A 22,479-nucleotide genomic window follows, 5' to 3' on the forward strand; every position below is an offset into this window, starting at 1 on the left:
TTACTAAATGCTTATTAATGATTGAGCGGTCCCCCCATGATATTTTTGGCAGTTTGTGCGGGGTTTTTTGCGGGGATAAAGTTGCGGGAATTGTTATCAGGATCCATGATATAATTAGTGACAAATATTTTAATAATATAATATATATTTTGTAACCAACAAGCTAATTATGAAAAATATTCGTATCCGTCCGATATCTGATCCATATCCGTATCTGAGACTATCCGTATTCGAAAAATTATAATAGATACAGATACGGTAAAATCACTATCCGATCTGTATCTGACCGTTTACACCCCTACTTTGACGCGTATCAATTTTGGATGTATTTCTAAATGTCAGACATAGACAGTCGTAAGAAACGGAGCGGGGACTGGGGTGACTCACTGTGTTGAAAAGTATTTTTTTTGTCCTTGTCAGTTATCAGGGAAGAAAGCTTTTTTCTGGAATTTTTTTCATAAACCATAATTAAAAAAAAGAATTCTTAGGGAACCGATATGATTAATTTTTTTTTCGAAAACCATAAGAACCGTGGGAACACCACGGTCTATGATTTTTTTTTCCAGACCGTGTGGTCCTCACGGTCTTGCAATTTTTTTTTTGATTTCTCCACACTTGCACGAAAATTGCCACATAAAATCTGAAAAAAAATTCAAGACCTTGGAAAGCTAACGGTCTTAACAAATTCAATTCTCAAGACCGTGGGAAGGTAACGGTCTACCCAAAATAAACTCAAGACCGTGGGGTTCCCACGGTCCGGTCTTCATTTTTCTTTTTCCCTACCCGAGACCGTGGCCTTCTTCCTCACGCATCCCTTCCCCATTTTTTTCTTCCCTTTTCTTTCTTCCTTCCTTCCATCATCTAAAATTTTTTTTGTACTCCCATAATTAGAGTGATTTTTATTTTAATTACATAAGTTTGTATATTTTTGAAAGAGGAACAAAAAGAGCTTCAGATCTACAAATTTCGTTAGGTATGTGTTTAATTCTTTTATTTTTGATAAATAATCCGCAATTATGAATAAATGAGTAGAATAAATTATTTATGTAGTATAAATGGTTTATGTAGTATAAATAAATAGTTTATGTATAATTTTTTCTTTTTGTAGTATAAATAGTTTATGTGTAATTTATTTGCATGTATGTTTTTTTAGTATGCATGTAGTAATTGTTTGATGATTTATTTATTTGCATGTTTTATGTAGATGCATGGTTTATGTGCATGTAGTTTTTTTTAGTGTAGATGCATGTAGTTTTTTTTAGTGTAGATGAATGTAGTAATATTTGAATTATTTATTTGTGGTTTATGTAGTAATTGTAGTATAAATAAATGGTTTATGTATAATTTTTTCTTTTTGTAGTATAAATAGTTTATGTGTATTTTTTTTATTAGTATAAATGGTTTATGTTGTGATTGAAGTATAAAAAAATAGTTTATGTAATAATTTATTTGCATGTAGGTTTTTTCAGTATGCATGTAGTAATTGTTGGATGATTTATTTATTTGCATGTTTTATGTAGATGCATGGTTTATGTGCATGTAATTTTTTTTAGTGTAGATGCATGTAGTTTTTTTTAGTGTAGATGAATGTAGTAATTTTTGAATTATTTATTTATGGTTTATGTAGATGTATGGTTTATGTGCATGTATATTTTTTTAGTGTACATGCATGTACTAATTATTGAATGATTTATTTATTTGCATAGTTTATGTAGATGCATGGTTTATGTGCATGTAGTTTTTTTTAGTGTACATGCATGTACTAATTGTTGAATGATTTATTTATTTGCATAGTTAATGTACATGCATGATTTATTTGTGTTCGCTTCTCAGAGTGTGCTTACAAAGTTCCAAATACAACTAATTGTACTTGTTTTAAACCTTGAATCCACTCACGTCTAGGATTGCAAGTGTACAATCCTATCCGTGTAGTAAAATAAGGTATCGATCCTCAGGGACGGTTAAACTCAATTCTAGACTTTCACAAATCCAAGTTAGGTACTAGAAGTTTGAAGAATTGGGTTTGATTTGTTTCAATTTCTAAATTTCAAAAGACAATTCAATTAAAGGTAAATGAAAGCGATTAAAAGATTTGGTTTTGAATCAATTATAACATGTGTTCTTAGGGTTTCAGACTTCATCTCCAAACTTTTCCTTCTCTGGACCTATCATACAACTCGCATCATCTCTGATGCGACCTGTGTGATGCGACTCGCATCATCTCTGATGCGGGTCGCATGGCCCTCGAGCAGAGCTGACATGAGTTCGTATCTAAGTTGATTTCTTGTGCGAGGCTTCGACCTGTGGCTCTCGCCTACTGGTATCTAACCTAGATTGATTGTCTGGTTAACTAGAAGTATCTATAACCTCTCGATAATAGAAATTTCACCTCTCGGTTACTATTGATCTTAGATCTACTTCAAGTGCTCAATTACAATTGCAAGATACATCAAGGCCTAATTACTAGAAGAGATGCTATAGACATCTAACAGTAGACAATCAAGAATCAATCAAGAAATCACAATCAAGCAAACAATGAATACTCAAACAACAATCACACAAGTTCAACATTAGATCAAAACATCATTCAACTCAAAGAAAAGGTTTGGAGATTACATCTTAACCCTAAGAAACAGGGATCTACTCAAGCATAACAAAAGTAAACATGAAAGAGAGAGAGAATAGGCAGATCATAATGGAGCTCGAAGATCCAAGGTGGATTGGAGAGGATCTTGCAATCTTCTCTTCTTCTCCTCTTCTTCAAGCAAGCTCCAATCTCCTTCTTCTCTCTTGATCTTCGCTCTTTTTGTGTTCTGGAATGTAGAGGGGGAAAAAGCCTCCTCAATTCTGGCATAGGACCTCCTTATATAGGCAACAGAGTTGACTTTGGGCTTGTCAGATTTAATTTGAACTGGGCGGCAACAGTTGATGCGACTCGCATCAGGTGGATGCGACTCGCATCAGATGGTCTTCAAGAGAGAGCAGTGAGGGTCGCATCGCAGGTCGCTTTGGGCTTGGATGCGACTCGCACCAGATGAATGCGACTCGCATCAGAGCTTCCTGAAGTCTGCCAATTGCCTGATTTTGCCCAATTTCGCTTGATTCCTGCAAAGTAAGAACCAAAACTTAGCAGTACCACATTCTATGGATGTTCAATGTAAAAGGCACCTTTTATTGGTTCAAAACATAGATTTTCATATGGAAACAAGTCGAAATGATAGGTCTAATAATGTGATAACAAATTCCCCCAAGCTTAACCTTTGCTTGTCCTCAAGCAGAAATCTAAAAATTGGTACCGGTTTGGACTCTAAATGCAAATTTCCTAAATGCAAGAATTTATATGAGTTGTTTCAATTGGGAACTTTAAAAATCATGTTGGTATAACTTGGACTTTCCTAATTAACCTTGATTCTCCACACAAATCGACCAACCAAACTTCAAATTCTGAAATATTTGAATACTTGTAAAGCTGAGCACTTGAATCAATCAAGTTATCATTTATCTATTTAACTATTGTCCTCATTTGTGGAGATTTTCCCTTTTTAACCCCCCCAAGCTTGGAACAAGCTTAGGTCAGAAAGTTGCAGACTTCGCGTGTTGATATGTGCAAAATTTTCTTCTCTTTTTTTTTCTAAGTGGGAGACGAGCTCAAAGGCGCCCTAAAAGGACTTATTGCCAGTACTCTTATGTTCTCCGTCTTTTCGTTTCTTCTCTTTTTTTTTTTTTTATATATTTTTTTTTTGTTTTATTTAGGAGATGAGCTCAAAGGCGCCCTAAAAAGGACTTATTGCCAGTACTCTTGGTTTCTCCATCTATTATTATATTTTTATTCTTTTGCACATATCATGAATACACACATCCTTTGATATTCATTCATACCAAATGATATCCCAAACTTTCTTTATCAATAACCCCCATTTCCATATTTGAGAAGGCACAAGTCAATTTCTAAATGAGTTTCTCAATACATTTCAAGTTTTCATCATTACAAATGGTCAAAACATTCGTCCTCATCAGTTTGTTGGTCAATTATGGGATAGTTCGAATCTCCTAGGGTCATCCTGATCAACACCAACAATTATTCAAAAAGTTTCCAATTTACACAATCACACAAATTCCTACCTAAAAATGCAATAAACAAGTAAACATGATCTAAGTAAGAACGAATAAATCCTAAAAATCCTAAAGTCACCCCCCCAAGCTTAGTCTGAGCATTGTCCTCAATGCTTCAAGACTCTAGGATAAAGCAAAAGGAAGGGGAGAAGAAAAACAAACCTGCTCAGTCATCGGAGGGGTCGAACCTCCAATCGCGCAAAACATCCTCAATGTCACCCACTCTGCGCTGTAAGTCGTAGAGAATGGCACCCTGCTCAGACCTCATGTCATAGACGAGGCTGTAGATATCCTGGATAGTGGGTGAGGGAACTGGTGGTGGATAGGAAGGACCAGCATATGAAGTGGAGGGGCCAGCATGATAGGTAGATGTGCCTGCCTGGAAGGGAGATGTGGCTGCCTGGAATGTGGAATCATGGAAGTGCATAGGAGAAGTGTAAGGGTGGGCAGGAGAGAGAGGGACATCTGGCATGGCGACGTCATCATGGACTGGAGAAGTGGGCTGGATAGGAGGAGAAGGTGGCGCCGGCTCGTCTGGCAGGGGCTCGGTGAAAAACCAGGTGCTCTCATCATCGAAAGACAAGGGTGCAAGGCGGAGAGGCATCAGATGCAAGCCATGACCCTTCAGAGCCCAGAAGTACCGAGAACTGTGGCCAGCAGGACCGCGCTCAATCTTTAGAAAAGTCGCCCGCTCGTATGCCCTGGCATCCAGGGTGAGATGGCCAGTAGAGAGAGTGAGGCCTGCGGTCGAGACGCCAAGCCTGTCAGCGATCAGGGTGACATAGGCGCCAATGCGAACAGCGCCACCCACCTTCGTGTTGCGCTGGAGATCCACCCAGTGACGGACCATGAACAACATCAGGTCCGGTCGCACCAACTCAGCCTCAGGACGGAGCATGTGGTCCATAAGGCAAAGGTCCTCCTCATTGACTCGGGCTGCAGTCTCCCCGCGTGCGAAGATAGAGCAGCCGATGGTGCGCTGGATGCACCGCAGTACCGGGTGAGAGATGGCAATGCTGCGGTACTGGGCACTGGTGGCACTCATCATCCCAGAGATCAGACGCCAGAAATGAGCCTTGTCGAACCCCACGCGATGGTCAAGGAAATCGGTATCGGGGTCGCTGTCAAATCCGAACCACTCACGGAGTCGGACCAGAGTGAGCCGGTGCGTCTGGTTGAGCATCTGGAACTTGATGTAGTAGTAGCCATGCACATCCTGACGCAGCTTGAGAGAGGAGAGGAACTCGAGGGTAAGCTCGGTGTAGCAGTTACGCTCGATTGCCCAGAAGGCGGGAGTGAACCCGATCCTTCCAGTGAGACGAAGGAATTCCTCGCGAACCCCAAAGGCATCCAAAGTGTCGAAATCGACTCGGCGCGTGTTCTCATAAGTGCGCTGCCTGAGGTAGAGAAAGCGTTCCAGCATACCATGGCTGGAGAGAGTGAAGTGAGGGGCTGGGTAGTCTGCTGCTCGGGGGGTTTCCCTACCCGAGATGGGGTCAGAGTCATCAGAGTTGTACTCTATAGTGCCCAACCCAGCCCCTGCTTGTGCGGGAGAAGGGTGATAGGAAGACTGAGAAGAATGAGAAGAAGAAGAGTGAGAGGAGTTACCACTGGTGCGAGCTGAACTGGCGCCTAGCTGAGACCAGTCTTGGTCCTCAGACTCTGAAGGAGAGGGAGTAGGGTCCGGTATCCCCTGTTGGATACGGAGATCCCTCTGTTGGCGAAGCTCGGCTTGACGTCGCTCAAAGTTATGCTTGGTGCGACGCTCGTTGAATGTGGGAAAATCTGGTGCATCTGACATGGCTGTGATGCGAGTCGCACTGTTGTTGATGCGAGTCGCCTTGAGATGATGCGAGTCGCACTGGGAGTGATGCGAGTCGCACTGACTGGTACCTGGTGGCAGGGACGATCCAGCAGAGGCGGAAAAAGAAGGAAGGAGAGGGTTTTGATCGTGAGTGGAGAGGGCGATGGAGAAAAGGGTGAGGAGTAGGTGTTTCGGCAGGGGTGGATGGAGAGTTGATCGGTGAAGAGGTGGTGAAGACCGACGGGTAGGAGAAGAAGGGTTTAGGGTTTCGGTGGAGGGTTTCGTTGAGGCTCGCACGGAGGTGATTCGAGTCGCAACGAAGAAGAACAAGAAGAAGGGGAGGTGGGGTTCGCTGGGCAGAGGAAGAAGAAAGGAACAGGAGAGGTGCGGGTGAGGGTTATATGGTGAGACTCGCGTCGTTTGGGCGCACCCCTTCTGATGCTGCGTCTGTTCGCATTGATGCGAGTCGCATCATGTGGGATGCGAGTCGCATCGAGTGATGCAAGTCGCATCGGAGATGATGCGAGTCGCATCAAGTGGAAGTTGGTAATTCTTTTCGGTAGAAAGGAAAAATAGCTAACTAATCTAACTAAAAGTAAACTGAAAAGGCTTGGGTTGCCTCCCAAGAAGCGCTTGTTTCAGGTCTCAAGCTCGACCTTCTTTGTGCTAATCCTCCGGTGAGACGGGATCAGAGAGGTCTTGAACAACCCGCTCCTGATAATCATGATCTGCCACATAGTGCTTGAGACGCTGACCGTTCACTTTGAAATCCCCACATGTGTCATTCCCAATTTCAATTGCGCCGAAATGGTGCACCCTTCGTACCACAAACGGACCTGACCATCTGGTTTTCAATTTCCCAGGAAAGAGTCGTAACCTGGAATTGAACAAGAGGACCAGATCGCCTTCCTTGAAGTCGCGAGACATGATGCGCTTGTCATGAATTCGTTTGGTTTTGTCTTTGTAGATCCTCGCATTCTCGTATGAGTGCTGACGCATCTCTTCCAATTCGTGCAAATCGAGGATACGCTTCTCTCCAGCTGCTAACAAGTCCATGTTGATAGCACGAGTGGCCCAGAACGCTTTGTGCTCAATCTCAACTGGCAGATGACACGGCTTTCCATACACCAGCTTGAAAGGGCTCATCCCAATCGGTGTTTTGAATGCTGTACGGTAGGCCCAGAGCGCGTCACTCAATTTCAAAGACCAATCCTTCCTTGTTCTTGCCACGGTCTTCTCCAAGATAGATTTGATTTCCCTGTTGGAGATTTCAGCTTGGCCGTTCGACTGAGGATGGTAAGAGGTGGAGACCTTGTGCGTCACTCCATGTCGCTGCAGGAGATTGTTGAATTGACGGTTTATGAAATGCTTCCCTCCATCGCTGATGACAGCTCTTGGCACTCCAAAACGAGGAAAGATGACATCATTGAATAATCGCTTCACCGCGCCTGAGTCAGCTCTTCGACAGGCCACTGCCTCGACCCATTTTGAAACGTAGTCAACCGCAACTAGAATGTACTCATTTCCACATGAAGCTGGAAATGGTCCCATGAAATCTATGCCCCACACGTCGAAGACTTCGACCTCAAGAATGGAGTTGAGAGGCATCTCATTGCGATTAGTGATGTTCCCAGTGCGTTGACACTTGTCACATGACATCACCAAGGTTTTCGCGTCCTTAAAGATAGATGGCCAGAAGAAACCACATTGTAAAACCTTGGCGGCCGTTTTGGAGAACGAGGCATGTCCGCCATAGGCGGATGAATGGCAGTGCTCGAGAATGGAACGTGTCTCTTCATGTGGTACACAGCGTCGGAGGAGGCTGTCGATCCCTAACTTGAAAAGAAAGGGATCGTCCCAGAAATAGAATTTTGCGTCAGATTTTAGCTTTTTCCTCTGCTGGTAAGTCATGGCGTTTGGGAGGATCCCAGAGGCAAGGTAATTGGCCATGTCTGCATACCAAGGGTCTGGATACCTGCTCAAGCGGGTCGCATTGACTCCCATGCGAGTCTCATCATGAAGGATGCGAGTCGCAAGACACTCCATGCGAGTCGCATCAAGGTGAGCCAGAGTTGAAGCGGAGAAGAGCTGCTCGTCGGGAAAGGAATCATCGATTGGCAAGTCGGCAGAACTCTCGTCATCCAAACGGAGTCTGGAGAGATGGTCGGCTACGGTGTTTTCGACCCCTTTCTTGTCTCTGATTTCAAGATCGAATTCTTGCAGGAGAAGAATCCATCTTATCAGTCGAGGCTTTGCGTCCTGCTTTTTCAACAAGTACCTGAGCGCGGCATGGTCGGTGTAGATGATGATCTTCGAACCAACCAGATACGACCTGAACTTGTCAAGAGCAAACACAACAGCAAGAAGTTCTTTCTCGGTAGTCGTGTAATTCATCTGGGCAGGGTCTAGCACCTTGCTAGCGTAGTAGATGGCACATGGCATCGATCCCTTCCTCTGCCCAAGAACAGCTCCTACTGCGTAGTCGCTCGCATCGCACATGATCTCAAAGGGAAGAGACCAGTCAGGTGGTTGCAGGATAGGTGCTGAGATGAGAGACTCCTTCAAGCTGTGAAAAGATTTGACGCATTCTTCAGTGAAGACAAAGTCAGACTCCTTGATGAGCAGATTGGTCAATGGCTTAGCAATCTTGGAAAAATCCTTGATGAACCGACGGTAGAATCCAGCATGTCCAAGAAAGCTTCGAACTCCTTTGACGCTCGTCGGAATCTCTAGTTTCTCGATCACTTCGATCTTGGCCTTGTCGACTTCGATGCCTTTTGAGGTCACGACATGTCCAAGGACGACTCCTGACTGGACCATGAAGTGGCATTTCTCCCAGTTCAGAATGAGATGGACTTCCTCACATCTCTGCAAGATCTTGCACAGGTTGGTCAGACAAGTGTCGAAGCATGTTCCATACACCGAGAAGTCATCCATAAAAATTTCAACCTCTTTCTCAATGAAGTCTGAAAAGATGGCCATCATGGCTCTTTGAAAGGTTGCTGGTGCATTGCACAGACCAAATGGCATCCTACGGTACGCGTACGTACCGTAGGGACAGGTAAAAGTGGTCATTTCTTGGTCTTGTGGGTGAATCGGTATCTGGAAGAAACCAGAGTAACCATCCAGATAGCAGAAATAGGAGTGATCTGCAAGTCGTTCGAGGAGTTGGTCAACGAATGGCAGAGGGAAATGGTCCTTGCGTGTGGCTGCGTTCAGCTTCCTGTAGTCGATGCACATGCGATGTCCCGTCACCACACGGGTTTGGACCAGTTCATTCTTCGCATTTCTCACCACCGTTGCCCCTCCTTTCTTTGGCACCACGTGGACTGGGCTCACCCATCTACTGTCAGAGATAGGGTATATAATACCGGCGTCTAGAAGCTTGAGAATTTCTTTCTTGACTACCTCTTTCAGGTTCGGATTGAGCCGTCTTTGGTGCTCAACAGATGGCTTGTGATCATCCTCCAAGAAGATTCGGTGTGAGCAGATGGACGGGCTGATCCCCTTCAAGTCGTTGATCGAATACCCAATCGCCCCTCGATGAAGTGTCAATTTCTCCAAAAGCTTGGCGGTTTGTTCGGGATTCAATTCGACGTTTACTATAACGGGGAGAGATTGATCTGGTCCAAGGTACTCGTACCTGAGGTTGGCTGGTAGAGGCTTGAGCTCAAGAGTGGGTTTCTCTGTCTGGGCTTTGATGCAAGTCGCATCATGCTCCTTGCGAGTCGCATCACACTCCTTGCGAGTCGCATCAGGTGTACTTGAGTCGCCTCCATTAGCTCCAAATTCTCCAGACCTTGGGATGCGACTCGCATGGGGTTGATGCGGGTTGCATCCAGTCTCCCCAAAGTCAGCTGCTTTCACATCCGCTCCACATACTTCCGAATTCGTTATTTCAACTTGCATTTCAGACAGAAATTCGAAATGCTCGTTCATACTCTCATTGGTCCGCTCAAGAAGGTAGTCTTCTACCAAATCCGTTAAACATTCTTCGATCACATCTACTCGGAAACAAGATTCGGTTGAAGGATACTTCATGGCGCGGTCGATTTGAAAACACACTTTCTCTCCTCCAAAGTTCATGGTCAGCGTTCCCTGAGAGACGTCGATGATTGCACCTGCCGTTCTGAGGAAAGGTCGTCCCAAGATGATGGGGACTTCCTTATCCTCTTCCATCTCCATGACAACAAAATCGACAGGTACGAAATACTTACCGACTTGAACTGGTACGTCTTCCACAATGCCAAGTGGTAGTCGTACCGAGGAGTCTGCTAGTTGTAATGACATTCGCGTTGGTCTGAGCTCACCTACCCCCATTCGCTCGTAGATCGTGCGTGGCATGAGACTCACGCTTGCTCCTAGATCGCAGAGAGCTTTCCTGATTGTCGCCTTTCCTATGATGCAAGGAATGGAGAACTTACCTGGATCGTCCAATTTGGGAGGTAGGTCGTTCTTCAGAATGGCACTGCATTGTTCTGTCAACTTCACCGTTTCATTTCCCCCCAAGCTTCGCTTATTGGATAGAATATCTTTCAGGAACTTGGCATAGGAGGGCATTTGAGTCAAGGCATCGGTGAACGGGATCGTGATTTGCAGGCCTTTGATCACCTCAGTGAATTTCGCGAATTGTGCGTTCAACTTGTTCTCAGCTAATCGTCGGGGAAAGGGTACAGGTGGTCTGTAAGGTTTTTCAACTCCTTTCCCTTTCTCTCTGTCAGACTTGTCAGATTCCTTTGATGCGGGTCGCACTGTACCAATGCGAGTCGCATCCAGAGGTTCTTCTGGAGTCGATGCGAGTCGCACTGTGGTGGTGCAGGTCGCATCAGAGTTGATGCCAGTCGCATCAGGGGTGGTGCCAGTTGCATCAATGGTGGTGCCAGTCGCATCGGTTAGAATCTGATCAGTTGGGAAAGCTGGTTCATCGTACTGAGTCCCACTCCTCAGTGTGATCGCCTTAGCTTCTCCTCTGGGGTTTGGTTCTGGCTGCGCTGGCAGTTTGCCAGGTTGAGGTTGGCTGGAAGTGACGATATGACTCAGTTGCTCCAACAATTTGCTTTGGGTGGCCATTTGAGTTGCCATTGATTGCATTTGCTCCCACATCATCTGGTTCATCTTCCCTTGCTCGTGTGTGAAGTTCGTCGCATAGGGAGGCACATATGGTTTGGAAGGGCCAGCTTGAGGTGCTCGGTTGTTCTGATTGGGGAAGGAGGCGTTCTGGTAGAAGTTTCTGTTGTTGCCTCCTCCAGAAGAATTGTTCCAGTTGCTGCCGGATGATGGATTGATGAAGGAGTTATTGTTGTTGGTGGGGTTGGTGAAAGGGGGCCTGGGAGCATTGTTGAAAGGCGCAGGGTTGTTTTGATTCCTATTCCAATTCTGTTGTTCCATTGGATCCTTGGAGTAGGATCGGTTGAAGGGAGGTTTTGGGAAAAAGGAAGGTTCATTGTTGATGGAATTGACCTGCTCGCTCTCCTCATCAGCTTGCACCAATGGACATTGCTCGTAAGCATGTCTCTCATCACCACACATGACGCATGCTTGGGGTTGCTGTTCAACTGCTTTGACGCTGAGCTTGTCCATCGCTCTCTGCATGGCGTCCATCTTAGCGGTGAGAGCCGTGATGTGATCCACCTCGTACTTGCCACCTCCTTGGCTACCTCCTTGGCCTCCTCGTCGTCGTGAGTTGTCACGGCCGGACCATTGCTGGTTCTGCGCCATGCTGTCTATCAAGTTCATAGCCTCTAAAGGCTCCCTTGACATCAGCGCGCCTCCAGCAACAGCGTCGACGTAAGCACGAGTGCTTTCGTTCAAGCCGTCATAAAACGTTTGGATCAAGAGCCAGTCCGGTATACCGTGGTGTGGACAAGAGTATTGCAATTCTCTAAACCTTTCCCATGCCTCATTCAGGGGTTCATCAAAAATTTGACTAAAGCTGGTCAGGTCATGTCTTACCTTGGCAGTTCGTTTATGAGGGAAAAATCTGGTCAGAAACAATTTGGACAATTCCCTCCAAGTCAAAACTGAGTCCCTAGGTAAAGATCCTAACCATTTCTTTGCTTTGTCCCTAAGAGTGAAAGGAAATAGAGCAAGCTTGGTGTAATCAGCATTCTCACCGTTGGTTTTGATGGTCGTGATGCACTCGAGGAATGTTTGGAGATGAGAGTGCGGGTCTTCGTGGTCGAGTCCATGAAAGGTGTTCTGCTGCACCATGTTGACAACTCCCGGATTGAAGTTGGGTTGTTGTCCTGGAATGCGCGGCAGCCGGATTGCACCTCTCACATCTCCAGCCCTTGGTACATTGAACTCTCGCAAGGTCCTTGGCATGAAGACATCCATGTCGTCGTCAGACTGGTCAGTCAAGTCTTCTCGCTCTCTATTTCTTTCTGCATCCCTGTCCTCCCTGCTCGGATGTTCTGACATTGTCTCTGTGATGCGAGTCGCTTCGGTTGTGATGCGAGTCGCTTCGGTTGTGATGCGAGTCGCGTCAACCTCTGTGCGGGTCGCTTCAGTCGATGTCTGAGCAGGGACTGTGTCTTCTGGAGGTGTTTCGTCGAAGAGTGGTCCTCTGCTCCTCAGTTGGTAAGTCAGCTTGTATTTACCTGCAGTAGGGGGGATGAAAGCCAGTTTTTTTTTTTTTTTTTTTTTTTTAGTGATAAAGAAGTAAAGCAAAAGAAAAGATACAAACTAAAATCTAGATTAACTAAGAAAAGTGTAAATCTAGAAAGGAATTGATAGCCGTTCCCCGGCAACGGCGCCAAAACTTGTTCGCTTCTCAGAGTGTGCTTACAAAGTTCCAAATACAACTAATTGTACTTGTTTTAAACCTTGAATCCACTCACGTCTAGGATTGCAAGTGTACAATCCTATCCGTGTAGTAAAATAAGGTATCGATCCTCAGGGACGGTTAAACTCAATTCTAGACTTTCACAAATCCAAGTTAGGTACTAGAAGTTTGAAGAATTGGGTTTGATTTGTTTCAATTTCTAAATTTCAAAAGACAATTCAATTAAAGGTAAATGAAAGCGATTAAAAGATTTGGTTTTGAATCAATTATAACATGTGTTCTTAGGGTTTCAGACTTCATCTCCAAACTTTTCCTTCTCTGGACCTATCATACAACTCGCATCATCTCTGATGCGACCTGTGTGATGCGACTCGCATCATCTCTGATGCGGGTCGCATGGCCCTCGAGCAGAGCTGACATGAGTTCGTATCTAAGTTGATTTCTTGTGCGAGGCTTCGACCTGTGGCTCTCGCCTACTGGTATCTAACCTAGATTGATTGTCTGGTTAACTAGAAGTATCTATAACCTCTCGATAATAGAAATTTCACCTCTCGGTTACTATTGATCTTAGATCTACTTCAAGTGCTCAATTACAATTGCAAGATACATCAAGGCCTAATTACTAGAAGAGATGCTATAGACATCTAACAGTAGACAATCAAGAATCAATCAAGAAATCACAATCAAGCAAACAATGAATACTCAAACAACAATCACACAAGTTCAACATTAGATCAAAACATCATTCAACTCAAAGAAAAGGTTTGGAGATTACATCTTAACCCTAAGAAACAGGGATCTACTCAAGCATAACAAAAGTAAACATGAAAGAGAGAGAGAATAGGCAGATCATAATGGAGCTCGAAGATCCAAGGTGGATTGGAGAGGATCTTGCAATCTTCTCTTCTTCTCCTCTTCTTCAAGCAAGCTCCAATCTCCTTCTTCTCTCTTGATCTTCGCTCTTTTTGTGTTCTGGAATGTAGAGGGGGAAAAAGCCTCCTCAATTCTGGCATAGGACCTCCTTATATAGGCAACATAGTTGACTTTGGGCTTGTCAGATTTAATTTGAACTGGGCGGCAACAGTTGATGCGACTCGCATCAGGTGGATGCGACTCGCATCAGATGGTCTTCAAGAGAGAGCAGTGAGGGTCGCATCGCAGGTCGCTTTGGGCTTGGATGCGACTCGCACCAGATGAATGCGACTCGCATCAGAGCTTCCTGAAGTCTGCCAATTGCCTGATTTTGCCCAATTTCGCTTGATTCCTGCAAAGTAAGAACCAAAACTTAGCAGTACCACATTCTATGGATGTTCAATGTAAAAGGCACCTTTTATTGGTTCAAAACATAGATTTTCATATGGAAACAAGTCGAAATGATAGGTCTAATAATGTGATAACAAATTCCCCCAAGCTTAACCTTTGCTTGTCCTCAAGCAGAAATCTAAAAATTGGTACCGGTTTGGACTCTAAATGCAAATTTCCTAAATGCAAGAATTTATATGAGTTGTTTCAATTGGGAACTTTAAAAATCATGTTGGTATAACTTGGACTTTCCTAATTAACCTTGATTCTCCACACAAATCGACCAACCAAACTTCAAATTCTGAAATATTTGAATACTTGTAAAGCTGAGCACTTGAATCAATCAAGTTATCATTTATCTATTTAACTATTGTCCTCATTTGTGGAGATTTTCCCTTTTTAACCCCCCCAAGCTTGGAACAAGCTTAGGTCAGAAAGTTGCAGACTTCGCGTGTTGATATGTGCAAAATTTTCTTCTCTTTTTTTTTCTAAGTGGGAGACGAGCTCAAAGGCGCCCTAAAAGGACTTATTGCCAGTACTCTTATGTTCTCCGTCTTTTCGTTTCTTCTCTTTTTTTTTTTTATATATTTTTTTTTTGTTTTATTTAGGAGATGAGCTCAAAGGCGCCCTAAAAAGGACTTATTGCCAGTACTCTTGGTTTCTCCATCTATTATTATATTTTTATTCTTTTGCACATATCATGAATACACACATCCTTTGATATTCATTCATACCAAATGATATCCCAAACTTTCTTTATCAATAACCCCCATTTCCATATTTGAGAAGGCACAAGTCAATTTCTAAATGAGTTTCTCAATACATTTCAAGTTTTCATCATTACAAATGGTCAAAACATTCGTCCTCATCAGTTTGTTGGTCAATTATGGGATAGTTCGAATCTCCTAGGGTCATCCTGATCAACACCAACAATTATTCAAAAAGTTTCCAATTTACACAATCACACAAATTCCTACCTAAAAATGCAATAAACAAGTAAACATGATCTAAGTAAGAACGAATAAATCCTAAAAATCCTAAAGTCACCCCCCCAAGCTTAGTCTGAGCATTGTCCTCAATGCTTCAAGACTCTAGGATAAAGCAAAAGGAAGGGGAGAAGAAAAACAAACCTGCTCAGTCATCGGAGGGGTCGAACCTCCAATCGCGCAAAACATCCTCAATGTCACCCACTCTGCGCTGTAAGTCGTAGAGAATGGCACCCTGCTCAGACCTCATGTCATAGACGAGGCTGTAGATATCCTGGATAGTGGGTGAGGGAACTGGTGGTGGATAGGAAGGACCAGCATATGAAGTGGAGGGGCCAGCATGATAGGTAGATGTGCCTGCCTGGAAGGGAGATGTGGCTGCCTGGAATGTGGAATCATGGAAGTGCATAGGAGAAGTGTAAGGGTGGGCAGGAGAGAGAGGGACATCTGGCATGGCGACGTCATCATGGACTGGAGAAGTGGGCTGGATAGGAGGAGAAGGTGGCGCCGGCTCGTCTGGCAGGGGCAATGAAACAGGGATCTACTCAAGCATAACAAAAGTAAACATGAAAAAGAGAGAGAGAATAGGCAGATCATAATGGAGCTCGAAGATCCAAGGTGGATTGGAGAGGATCTTGCAATCTTCTCTTCTTCTCCTCTTCTTCAAGCAAGCTCCAATCTCCTTCTTCTCTCTTGATCTTCGCTCTTTTTGTGTTCTGGAATGTAGAGGGGGAAAAAGCCTCCTCAATTCTGGCATAGGACCTCCTTATATAGGCAACATAGTTGACTTTGGGCTTGTCAGATTTAATTTGAACTGGGCGGCAACAGTTGATGCGACTCGCATCAGGTGGATGCGACTCGCATCAGATGGTCTTCAAGAGAGAGCAGTGAGGGTCGCATCGCAGGTCGCTTTGGGCTTGGATGCGACTCGCACCAGATGAATGCGACTCGCATCAGAGCTTCCTGAAGTCTGCCAATTGCCTGATTTTGCCCAATTTCGCTTGATTCCTGCAAAGTAAGAACCAAAACTTAGCAGTACCACATTCTATGGATGTTCAATGTAAAAGGCACCTTTTATTGGTTCAAAACATAGATTTTCATATGGAAACAAGTCGAAATGATAGGTCTAATAATGTGATAACAATTTGCATGTAGTATAAATAAATGGTTTATGTTTATTTTGTTTTTTAAGTAGTATAAGTGGTTTATGTAGTATAAATAATGTAAAGTAATAGAATGAATGTGAATATTTGATTGGGTTTGCATGTTATGCATGTCAATATTGAATGTTAATTTTTTTTTTGTATGTATTTATTTATATTGCAGTGAAAAATGCAAAGAAGTGAAGAATGTTTATTGCAGTTGCCTCATGCACAACCTCAATCACATGCGGCATCTATAAAGGTGTTTGTTTAATATCAGTTTGGATTTAAATTTACTTATTAAATTCTTGAATTCAAATTTAATTTTTGGTTAAACTTTTTTTGCATGACAATTATTGTTCCAGCCTGATCATGCACTGCGTCCTGGAGCTTTGCAAATGCACATTGACTACCATGAAACTATGAAAGAAGGTTTGAAGAATTTATGATTGTATCAGATGGTCGAAGTCCACCACTGCCAGGTTGATAAAGAGTTGATCACTGCTCTCGTGGAGAGGTGGAGGCCCGAGACAAATAGTTTTCATCTTCCGGTAGGGGAGTGCACAGTGACATTGGAAGATGTTAGCTGTTTGTGGGGCTTATCTGTTACCGGTACAATATTTTTTGCTACTAATTTAAACTTTTGTTATTAAATGAAATTTTGTACTAGTATAATTTTTTTTAACATCTATGTTTACAGGGAAGGCTATCTCTGGATGTACCGATGATAATTGGTCACAATTGATCCTAGATTGCCTAGGACATGAAGTGTATGATGATTATGAATGGGATGATAATGATTTTTATCATAAAAAGGTGGAGAATTCGGGTCAACCCAATGAGAAAATATCAATCTTACAAAACTATGTGCGTCTTGCATGGTTGAGAAATTTTTTTGCAAATACGGATTTGGATGGAGAGGAGGACCAGGATGTTATCAATCGGCACACACGAGCATATGCAATGGAGTTGTTCGGGACTATAATGTTTCCCGATTCGAATTCAAGCTCCGTTCGATTAATGTATTTACAATTCCTGGAGGATTTGGTACCTCGAAGTGATAATTATTACAACTGGGGAGGTACTGTACTAGCATGCCTATATCGGGAGTTGTCATGGGCATGCAGATATAAAACAAGTTCAATTAATGGTCCATTACTACTGCTGCAGATGTGGTCTTGGATTCGGTTTCCTATAGGCCGGCCCAGACCACATGATTTACCATCTAACAGCGAACCAGTGGATGAGAGACGGGCTTATGGAGCAAAATAGACTATTCCGCATCGATGGAAGAGTAACCCTAGGAAAGGTACATTTGAATAATAAATATTATGTTTTTCCATATAAGTTTGTGTTGAATGTACACTTATAATTGTCATGTGTTTACAACTTAGGCACATCGTATTATCGGGGTCAGTTTGAGTGTTTGAAGTCCAATGTTGTCAATTGGACGCCGTACAGAGGTTACGAAAACATAATGCACTGGCACTAGATAAGAGACTAGGCGTTCTTTCCATGTCGCGTGTGGTGCATCCATTTCTGGGAGGTAGAGTATCACCTTCCCGAGAGAGTTTTCCGACAGTTCGGATTCTTTCAGGCAATTCCTCCGTCGGCTCCGCCAGCCTTCAGCTTACTTGAGGATATCCGCAAATGGACACGAGGACGAGGGTTGTTTGAAGACGGATCCTCTGTGGACTGGAGCGAACATTTTCACCAATTTATCGTGGATCCTTCCCAAAATTTTACACAGCGTTCTGAACATGGACAAGTTTATCCTTATCTTCTAGATAGGTACGGTTAAATCCTACCCTTATAAAATGAAATATTTACATTTGACAATGCTAGAAAATATTTATTAATTTTCATTTTTACCCAAGGTATCACGAGTATATGAAATGGTTCTTCTATCATGACATGTTAAGTGTGTATCCAAAGTAAGACAATGAAGAAATTCTGAGCCAGGCAGTACCCGAACAGGAAGGAGATGTAGCAGGTATTGGGTATGTCCCAGATGCCATGATTCAAGCTCATTTGGTAAGTACATGGGTTTTTTAATAGCTTATTTTATTTTATTGTATCGCACAAATTATCTTTTAAATATTTTGTTTTCTTGTAGAGGTTCCGCCAGTTGAAACATACCGCAAAAGGAATTAGCATGATAAAGACGCCTGGACAGAAGGCCTTTGGACTTATAATACTTGAAAATTGTCGCAATGTCCTATCCGATCTCAGGCAGGCCGCACTGTTCAGAGCCATGCTCGAGCAGGCAGAACTTCCAGTTGATATAAGAAATATCGATATCAGTACTGATTTTCCAAACCAATTTCCAACGAAACCACGGGTCGAATTTCCTCAGACCAGCATGTATGGTGATATGTCTGACATTTTCCAGTCGATGGGGTCCATTAGGATAGAAGGGCATACCCTAGGAGAAAGTGGTGGTGCCAGTCCATCAATGGCAAATCCTGCTCGACGGAAAAAAAAAAACACCCAACAAATATAGCGACTCGAAATTCAGACATGCTAGGGACAGAGAATTTATAAATGAAGATGAAGACTTAGTGTAGTTATTTATCTTGTTTAGTTCATTTAGTTTATGTTTAACTTATTTATTTTATTTAGATTAGTTATGCTTAGTGTAACACTTGAAAACTTTGAAGTCCCAGTTTTTGACCAGATTAAAAGTTCGATTTAGAGAAAACGGCTACATGGATTTTTATATACTTTATACCAAATTAAAGGTATGGAAGTCTAGTTTCCAGAAAACATAAGTTCTCTATACAAAAATATTACAGATAAGTACAGTTTTAATGATTAATGGGCAAAGGTCAGAACAGCTACAAATTTTTTCAGTGTTTACCACATCTGAATATTCTACTCAGAGACTAGCTATATGTTGGCTACCAGATGGACAGCTACCGGATGCCTCTGCTTGGTTACTAGATGGACGGATACCGGATGCCTCTGCTTAGCTACCAGATACGCTTCTTCGTGAACCATGTGTAGCAGTTGCCTCTGCATACATAGCGGATGCCTCTGGACGTGGACCAGATACGCTTCTTCGTCTTCCACCAGTTGCTCCTAAGAAATAATAACAAAAAATGTTTACGTGTATCAAATAATTAAAATATTCACTTATTCACTATGTAATTTCCAACCTGAAGTTCTTGTTCTATTTGATCCCTTTGGACGATGTACTGCACTGCGAGGCCTAATTCGAGCTTCCATATCATCCATAGAATTTGGAATTCTCTTGTGCTTCCTCCTACCCTTATAATTAATTTTGTTTGGGTCCGGCCTGATTGTGGGTGCTCCAGCTTCAAATGGCCAATTGTGGGTGTTACCAAAGCCGAAAAAATTACCTCTCCATGTGTTGACATAATTTTCAACGCTATAATAGTGGCTTACATAATTCGTCGAATTTAGACGTAACTTGCAACACACCGCTAGGACATGGTCGCAAGGAATGCCAGTAAATTACGGTTTTTGACACTGACAAACGGGCATCCCCCTCTCTCCAAATGAAAATCTAACTTCATACTTCATGTCTCCCTTCACTCCCTACAATAAATAAATTAAAATAATTAAATGTTACCATTTATAAATTTAAACTGATAATTTAAGTAAACAGCTGACATACCGTTCTGACGACTCCATCATGAACTACGACCTCACAAATGTTGGGTCCCTTTGGTATCACTTCATGCTTTAATCCTTTTGAAGTCCGATATTGTAAAACTGATAATATGTTATTTGAAAATCTCATTCCTCTTTGAACCCACTGTTGAGCGACCTTACCTCTTTTCACATACCAATCCACAATTTTGTAAAATATGCGCTCAACTATTGCTGTTACAGGCAGCTGGCGAGCCACTCGAAATACGTTGTTCAAAGATTATGATCCGTTTGTAGTCATTATACCCCACCTATTCAGGCCTCCGTCATGACATTGTGCCCACTTATGGAGTTGCAAAGGCTCTTCTTCGAGATTTTGCAACCGTTTGCCACACCACATGACATACTGATGAGTAGTAATACTCCTGCCTTTTATCAAATCCATACCCTCATAAAACCTCCAAGGTTTCATCTTACACACAAATTTCTTGAATAATTTTTTGATAATTTGGTCCTTGCACAACTTATAAACATTTGACGCAATATGTTGAGAACATAATCGATGAACTGTTTCACCCCTTTCCTCACACCACCCTAAATCAGGTCTATCAAACACTGAACGGATTGCAGCATGCTGGTCTGACATAACGCATATCCGACCAGGACCGACAATATTTTCACGTACAAATTGCATAAACCAGCCCCAATTGGATGAACTCTCCTCATCCGCAATTCCGAACGCAATTGGTAATAATTGTTGTTCTGCATCATAAGCGCATGCCATGAATAATTTTCCTTTATACCTGCCGGATGGGTGTCCGGCATCTACACTTATAACTGGTCAGAGATATGTCCAGGATTCAATGCATGGACCGAAAGCCCATGCCACACGGGTGAAAATACGGATGCCCATTTTTGTAGATGGTTCGTGCTCAATTACGTATTTTGTTCCTGGGGTAGACATCTGGATTGCACCAAGCAAGGAATGTAGCAGTTCGTAGGCTTTTTCCCAAGAACCAAATAAATCAGCAATAGCCAACTCCCTCCCTCTCCAAATCTTGTTGTATGAAGGCTCAACCATTTTGTATTGACTTCTAACTGCAAATTGACATGCTTTAATTGACATCTCCAGGTCCTCCTTTAGACCAGGTTTGATAATATCTGCAATCATCCTAGCATTCAGCTGACGACTGTCTACTTTACAAGCAATACTGTAACAATTGTGCTCGTCTGAGTTTGTTGCAATTGTCCAATTTCCCGTCTCAGTGGTTTTTGCGTATACCCTCCATGGACATCCCTCTGCTCTACATACAACTACATAACCAGTACGATTGGTATATTGTCGTTGTAATTCTAAGTTATTATCTAGGGCAAATGCACCCAATTGGGATTTAAGATCGGCTTTGGATTCAAACATCTGTCCCACTAAAAATTGACCGTCAATTCTGGGTGGATAACCAAAAAAAGCTTCATCCTTGTACGACATCGGCACATCGTCATTAAATGCCAGAAAAAGATGCTGCAATCCTCGATTAATAAAGGGAATAGAATTTACCCACTCCTTCATTACATCTTGCATTCTAATTTGATCCTCCATTTCAGCCATATCATCTTCCCCGACAGCTGAGCCACCAAGGTCAGATTTGTGTCTGAGCTAGTATTATTATTCATCTCGTTAAAACGAGTTACCAAATCAGCCACTATCGGTATTTCGGGTGGGTCATCACAATATATGGGTGAATCAGACACCGTTGTGTCTCTACTACTTCTAGGTACACTACCCGGATATGGGTCATAATTGGTATGACTAACAATTGGTACTGACTCAACCACTAAATCAAGAAGTTTAAAATTCAGTACCGGAGTGGCATATTCAAGCATCATGTGCCATATCGATTCCTCGTCTACTCTAAATAACTGATATTTTTTTGTTGAGCCAGGTGGTGCCGTGTTCAAACGAGCCTTGATTGTCAGATCGAACTGACTAGGGAGCAAATGTGTTACATTTCGAAATTTTAAAATTTGATTAAAATTTATAAATCGATCAATTGGCTTAAATAAAAAAAAAGTTTAATTAACTTAACGATCGTTCAGAAATTTTCTGACCGACTAAAACGAAACTAAAATTTCGTAATATAAATAATGTATGAAATTATGTATAATAAAATTTAGAGTTTAAACATAAAATAAAATATAACAATACGAATTATTTGTACACATAAATTATGAAATTTATAAATCTTGTTTATTAATGAATTATAGAAGTTTAATTAAATAAATATATATATAAATAGAGATGTACAATTAATACCGAATGATTTGAATATTAGGATAGAGAAATAAAAGTACAAAATATTCACACGGAATTAATCGCAAAATTTACGAAACTTCGATTCGAAATTATAGTAGAAACAGATTTTTAACCAATTAAAATGACCATAATGAAATGCTGAATTATTAGGACCATCCGATTCAATCTAACACGGATCTTGAATATTGTAATTTAAATGCTGGAATTATATCAACCTCTCATCTTGATCCAGCACGAATCTTAAAGCAACCCAGATTTAATAACTCTTCTCTCTTTCTCTCCTCTCCCTCCCTACCCGTGAGACATCCCCCCCCCCTCTCTGTTTTCTCTTCTACGCCAAACCAAGTGGGTCTCCGCCCCCTCCCCTTCCGCCGCTGCCACGGCCAGCAGCGCCGCCGCCGCCCCTATTCTCTCCTCTCCTT

General features: G+C 42.5%; 2 protein-coding genes across 3 annotated transcripts in view; both read right to left on the reverse strand.

The window, feature by feature from the left end:
• The window catches only part of LOC144562700 (putative disease resistance protein RGA3), a 55,210-nt gene that overhangs the window by 16,236 nt on the left and 16,495 nt on the right, over positions 1-22,479 (reverse strand). The gene's annotated exons all lie outside the window — the stretch shown is intronic.
• On the reverse strand, positions 20,588-21,352 carry LOC144563567 (uncharacterized). Its single transcript, XM_078313059.1, has one exon. It carries the CDS (start codon positions 21,350-21,352, stop codon positions 20,588-20,590), a length of 765 nt encoding a protein of 254 aa, XP_078169185.1.

Source organism: Carex rostrata, chromosome 12 (assembly GCF_964058835.1).
Source record: "Carex rostrata chromosome 12, lpCarRost1.2, whole genome shotgun sequence".
NCBI lineage: Eukaryota > Viridiplantae > Streptophyta > Magnoliopsida > Poales > Cyperaceae > Carex > Carex rostrata.